Source organism: Hyla sarda, chromosome 5 (assembly GCF_029499605.1).
Source record: "Hyla sarda isolate aHylSar1 chromosome 5, aHylSar1.hap1, whole genome shotgun sequence".
Taxonomy (NCBI): domain Eukaryota; kingdom Metazoa; phylum Chordata; class Amphibia; order Anura; family Hylidae; genus Hyla; species Hyla sarda.
Genome location: NC_079193.1, coordinates 384,911,198 through 384,917,953, shown reverse-complemented (window position 1 = coordinate 384,917,953; position 6,756 = coordinate 384,911,198). Strand labels below are relative to the sequence as shown.

The window sequence follows — 6,756 nt, the reverse complement described above, 5'->3', positions numbered from 1 at the left end:
ACAGGATGGAGGTTACACGCTGCTCTTTATTGACACGAGTTTGCACTGTCCGGGTTTGTTAGATCTTGTTGAAAGCTGCGATGTCCACGCTCTGCACCTAGAAATACAAAAAAATACAAGAACATAAGATGGAAGCAATGGATAAAGGAACATCAGGGAATCAAGGTCTCTGCTCTATGTAACATCACTGAACAAAGTCATAGTTTAATAGGCCCAAATTTAAAGGGGTACTCTGGTGGAAAACTTTTTTATGAACTGGTACCAGAAAGTTAAACAGATTTGTAAATTACATATCTTGATGCAGAAGAAAAAGTGAAAAATTCGGCAAACTCACCATGGACTTCTTTTTCAGGGTTGTTTCTTTATTGCATACTCACATATAAAAATTGGTGCAGGGGGGGGGGAGAGAGGGATCACAATGGGGGGTATTCACTGTCTGGCGACAGAATCTGTTTCGCTCGGTACTCAAGCTTCTTCTGGCCTGGACAACTAGGAACAATGTGCCGTCTCTTATACAGGTGGGTTCTCAGGTCTAATTTCTTAGTACCTCCCATCTGTCCTGACGTAGGGATTCAGGGCGTTAACTTCAAACTCAGCATCAAAAACGCCCTACTCTGCCTTTTGTCATAAGAATACGGCATTACACTAAAATAGTCAGGAGGGGTAAGGAAAGTCTACATTAAAAACAAGGTGCATAGTCAACCTTATCATTCAAGCCTAAGGGACCTGTTGCTGCAGTATATGGATAATCCAATGTGTTTCTCGCTGCAACAGGAGACGATCTAGATCAATTCCTGGTCTGAATTTAACCCTTTCCACTCCGGAGAAAGTGAGCACTTCTGGTTTCCCCCCATATGGGATATTAAAACGTGGAGCACCTTTCAGTGTGCGCAGTGAGTACATATGCTCACGTATTCTTGCACATAACTGACGTATAATTTTCCCTAAGTAGTAGAAGCCGCAGGGGCAGTATATAACATATACTACATATTTCGTACGACATGTTATTAAATCATTCACGGGGGGGGGGGAACCTCCACCTGTTGCAAAACTACAATTCCCAGCATGCACAGTCTATCAGTGCATGCTGGTAGCATTTCAGCAGGCATCCACTTCCGATCTCTGCCCGGCGCGCGGCAGGGACCGGAAAACGCCAGGACGTATGGGGACGTCCTGGGTCCTTAAAGCCCAGAGTGCAGGGATGTCCCCGTCCTTAAGAGGTTAATAATCTTTATCCTTCCAGTACTTTTTAGCAGCTGTATGCTACAGAGGAAATGCTGTTCTTTTTTTAATGTCTTTTGTCTTTCCCACAGTGCTCTCTGCTGACACCTCTGTCCATGTCAGGAACTGTCCAGAGCAGCACAGGTTTGCAATGGGGATTTTCTCCTGCACTGCTCTGTTCCCGATACGGGCATCAGGTGTCAGCAGAGAGCACTGTGGACAAGACAAGAAATTCAAAAAGAACAGAATTTCCTCGGTAGCATACAGCTGCTAAAAAGTACGGGAAGGGTAAACATTTAATAGAAGTGATTTACAAATCTATTTAACTTTCTGGCACCAGTTGACTTATAAAGACCTAAAAAAAAAAAAAAAAAATTCCCACCAGAGTACCTCTTTAACCCCTTCAAATACACCACAGTGCTGCCAGAATGTGAACAATGAATAGTGGACAAGCTTCAGAGAAGGGACCGCAGGATTTCCAGGCACAGAACGGTCTGTGCGGTACTTAGTGGCAATACAGTTTGCATAGACATTGTATTGTGGGACATGTGACCTTTCACTGTGCAATACATTTCTGTGGTAGTCTGACCGAGCCACTATCCTGTGTATACCTGTCAGGTGCCATCAGAAGTATATAGATTAGGGCTCCACGATTTGGGGAAGATGTGCGAATAGAGGGGGAGTATTTAAATTACGACAAATCCCCCAATTTCATGTCCAATCCCCCCCCCTCATTTCACATTGGTCCCCCAATGTCACATCTCCCCCCCCATTTCATACCCACAAGAAGACCCTGATGCTCGCCTCGGTCCCTGTAGGTCTGCCGCAGATCCAGTTCTCCCCATGCAATCCGGCATCTTATGGGACTTACAGGACCTTACTGCTCAGCCAATCACTGGCCTGACACATGACACCGCTGCAGCTACTGGCTGAGCAAGAAAGGTCCTGAAACCAGCTGCTTGTCAGGAGAAGATACTGGGACCACAGGGATGAGAACGAGATCTGCGCCGACCTACAGGGACCGAGGCTAGGTGACCATCAGGTTTTTAGATTTCCCCCACATCCATATTACTAAGGACAGTTTTTTCCAACCAGGGTGCCTCCAGCTGTTTTCCAACAGCTGAAGGCACCCTGGTTTGGAAACACTGACTTAGCATTTTAATTTTGGTGGCCCAGACCCTGTGCGCGCGCATGATCTGGTGCTGGGCCACAGCTAGTTGTAAATTCTCCCAGGGGGACATATCACAAAAATCGTGATACGATATATCGTGCAGCCGTAGTGCTCATCTAGATAACACTTATCAGGTAACATCTCGTGATAAGATATATCGTGCAGCCCTAGTGCTCATCTAGATAACACTTATCAGGTAACATCTTGTGATGAGATATATCGTGCAGCCGTAGTGCTCATCTAGATATCACAAGATGTTACCTGATAAGTGTTATCTAGATGAGCACTACGGCTGCACGATATATCTCATCACAAGATGTTACCTGATAAGTGTTATCTAGATGAGCACTACGGCTGCACAATATATCTTATCACGAGATGTTACCTGATAAGTGTTATCTAGATGAGCACTAGGGCTGCACGATATCAGGTAACATCTCGTGATACGATATAAGTGTTATCTAGATGAGCACTAGGGCTGCACAATATATCTTATCACGAGATGTTACCTGATAAGTGTTATCTAGATGAGCACTAGGGCTGCACAATATATCTTATCACAAGATGTTACCTGATAAGTGTTAAGATATATCGTGCAGCCCTAGTGCTCATCTAGATAACACTTATCAGGTAACATCTCGTGATAAGATATATATTGTGCAGCCCTAGTGCTCATCTAGATAACACTTATCAGGTAACATCTCGTGATACGATATATCGTGCAGCCCTAGTGCTCATCTAGAGAACACTTATCAGGTAACATCTCGTGATAAGATATATTGTGCAGCCCTAGTGCTCATCTAGATAACACTTATCAGGTAACATCTCGTGATAAGATATATATTGTGCAGCCCTAGTGCTCATCTAGATAACACTTATCAGGTAACATCTCGTGATACGATATATCGTGCAGCCCTAGTGCTCATCTAGATAACACTTATCAGGTAACATCTCGTGATACGATATATCGTGCAGCCCTAGTGCTCATCTAGAGAACACTTATCAGGTAACATCTCGTGATAAGATATATTGTGCAGCCCTAGTGCTCATCTAGATAACACTTATCAGGTAACATCTAGGTGCAGCAGTAATGCTAATGCTTGGAGCCAAATTCTCAATAGCAGGAGGGTCTCATGGTATATAATTCATGGTGCAATAAGGTTGTATCCTGGAGTCAGGTGACACTTACATAGTCCTCAAACTTTGTGATCTCCTCCTCCAACATGTCCGTGCCGACCTTGTCATCCTCCACCACGCACTGGATCTGCAGCTTCTTAATGCCGTAACCTACGGGCACCAGCTTGGAGGATCCCCACAGCAGGCCGTCCATCTGCACCGTGCGCACACACTCTTCCAGCTTCGCCATGTCGGTCTCATCGTCCCACTATGGAGGAGAATGTGGTTGGTTTATACGGAAGACGCCAGTGAGGAAGGGAGAACAGAGCATAAAGGATGGTGTATAGACAAAAATAACATAGGTGTCGGCAGATGGGTATAAGGATATCTTCATATAAGATATGACCAGGGACTGTTCAGTATATTGGGAAGACTAGATGGGCTAAATGGGTCTTATATGAAGGATAGCCTTTATGCCCATCTTATACAAAAGGATAGCCTTATACCTATCTTACATGAAGGATAACCTTAAGCCTTATGCTCATCTTTTATGAATAGCCTTATGTCTATCACCATCTTATACAAAGGATAGCCTTATACCTATCCCTATCTTATATGAAGGATAGCCTTATACCTATCTTATATGAAGGATAGCCTTATACCTATCTATAGCTTATATGAAGGATAGCCTTATGCCTATCACCATCTTATATGAAGGATAGCCTTATACCTATCCCTATCTTATATGAAGGATAGCCTTATATCTATCTATCTTATATGAAGGATAGCCTTATACCTATCCCTATCTTATATGAAGGATAGCCTTATACCTATCTATAGCTTATATGAAGGATAGCCTTATGCCTATCACCATCTTATATGAAGGATAGCCTTATACCTATCCCTATCTTATATGAAGGATAGCCTTATATCTATCTTATATGAAGGATAGCCTTATACCTATCCCTATCTTATATGAAGGATAGCCTTATACCTATCTATAGCTTATATGAAGGATAGCCTTATGCCTATCACTATTTTATATGAAGGATAGCCTTATGCTTATCTATAGCTTATATGAAGGATAACCTTATTCCATTCTTCTATGAACCACTAGTGCACCAGGTGTCTTCTGTCTCATACTGACCACTATATTACCCTCTTGTCTGATCGTGTGGCCATACAGTAACACTACACACAGTATGGACACTTACCGGTTTCACATCCAACAAGATAGAAGACTTTGCGATCAGTCCGGGCTTCTTGGATTTCTTCTCAGCATACTGAGCCAATCTCTCCTCTCGGATCCTGGCGGCTTCTGAATCTTCCTCCTCGTCGCTGCCGAACAGATCGATATCGTCGTCGTCATCGTCGTCCTCTTCTGCCTTCGGCTGAGGGGCGGCTGCTGGAGGGCGGGAGAGCGCTGGTGTAGGGGCAGGAAGCTGAATGAGAAGAGAAGAATTTGGTGGACTGAAGATCTGCTGCATTTTTTTGGACCCCCTGCCCCCCAATAGTAAATAGGATATCACTGATTGGCTAGGGCAATGTTCCCTAAAACAGTGTTTTCCTAAACAGTGTCCCTCCAGCTGTTGCAAGACTCACAGAATGCTCAGACAGCCAAAGACTTTGGGGCAGATTTATCAAAACCTGTCCAGAGAAAAAGCTGCCCAGTTGCCCCTAGCAACCAATCAGATTGCTTCTTTCATTTTTAGGAAGGCCTGTGAAAGATTAAAGAAGCGATCTGATTGGTTGACATGGGCAACTTTTCCTCTGCATAGGTTATGATAAATCTCTCCCTTTGTACAAGAGCCTCATAGCTTCACCCTAGGACCTTCCAGCCAGGCCTAGGACAAATTCAAACAGCAGAATCTCAAGAAGTGTTTCCCTGAACAGCGTGCCTCCAGCTGTTGCAAAACTGCAACGCCCAGTATGCCCGGACAGCCTTCGGCTGTCTGGGCATGCTGGGCGTTGTAGTTTTGCAACAGCTGGAGGCACCCTGGTTAAGAAACGCCGGTCTACAAGGTAGAGCTGGAAGCTAGACCGCATCTGGTTTGTGAAGCGCCTCTGGTTGTTGTGATGGGCATGCTGAGAGTTGTAGTTCTGCAACAGCTGGATGCACACTGTTTGTAAAGCACTGGTTTAAGGAAAATTGTTGTAGCCAGTGTGCCTCCAGCTGTTGCAAAACTACAACTCCCAGCAGGCCCGGACAGCCAACGCTGGAGGCCTGGAGGGCCACAGTTTGGAAACCTCCACCTTAAGGGAAGGTAGTTCTAGCATAGTCTGTGCATGCTGGGAGTTGTAGTTTTGCAACAGATGTTGGTACAACACTGGTTTAGACCCTCAGTTAGCAGCTGTCAGGACATGGTGGGAGTTGTAGTTTTGCAAAAACTGGAGAGGCAAAGGGTTGAGAAACACTGGGCAGGGGCTACAACTCAAAGCACAAACATCCCCCATAAAATGGGACCACAGTGATCAGCTATGGACAGCTTATAAAACCAGGACAAAGAACAGTGTGCACAAACCCATAGCGAACTGCATACAGCAAAATTTCTGCAATTCCGCAGATCTTTTGTTCAGCTAAGATGAACACAATTCTACTAAAATCCAAGCCCCATTGATTTCAATGGGATTACGCAAAATAGAAGACTGGTCTGACATTTTTAGCAAATTGCAAAATCAGAGTTTCCGCGGTGGAATGTCTGCCTCAGAAATTCAGCTGTTCCGAATGGGACTGCAGAATCCCATGGGAATCAAGAGACAGTAAATTACGCAGAATTCTGCCGTGTGAACATACCTTATGGATGTAAACATAATACATGGAAGACTCGAGTTTACTGATCCCCCCCCACATCTATAACCAGTTACCTTGCAGACGGCTGGAGGCTGGGGGTCTGAGGCTTGTGAGGTAGACTTCTCCAGTGTACTGATCCGACTTTCCAGTTTGGAGATGGCCGAATGAAGGTCCTTCACCACTAAAAGGGAGGAACACAAGAGAATGAATGTGTGAGAGACGAGACATAGCACAAGTGCCGGTCTTTATATGGTCATATGACTTGCAAGCTAATGAATGAGAATGGTGCAAAGGATAGGGGATAAGTTATAGATCGCAGGGGATCCGTCTGCTGGGACCCCCCGCGATCTCCTAAATGGGGCCTCGACAGTCTGCTGCAAGGGGGCGTGCCGACCCCCACATGGAGTGGCAGAAGCGGTCAGACCCCCCGCGATCTGTCACTTATCCCCTTTCCTTT

General features: G+C 45.0%; 1 protein-coding gene across 6 annotated transcripts in view; it reads right to left on the bottom strand.

Moving 5' to 3' along the window:
- Positions 1–8: 8 nt before the first annotated feature.
- The window catches only part of EEF1D (eukaryotic translation elongation factor 1 delta), a 36,730-nt gene continuing 29,982 nt past the window's right edge, over positions 9–6,756 (bottom strand). For all 6 annotated transcript variants that reach the window (XM_056522938.1, XM_056522939.1, XM_056522933.1 and 3 more), the window contains 4 exons: positions 6,374–6,480; positions 4,723–4,950; positions 3,582–3,776; positions 9–97 (listed from right to left, as the gene is read on the bottom strand). In XM_056522938.1, the coding sequence (XP_056378913.1) occupies positions 59–97; positions 3,582–3,776; positions 4,723–4,950; positions 6,374–6,480 (569 nt within the window). In that variant the 3' untranslated portion in view covers positions 9–58. The remainder of the gene's footprint in view (positions 98–3,581; positions 3,777–4,722; positions 4,951–6,373; positions 6,481–6,756) is intronic.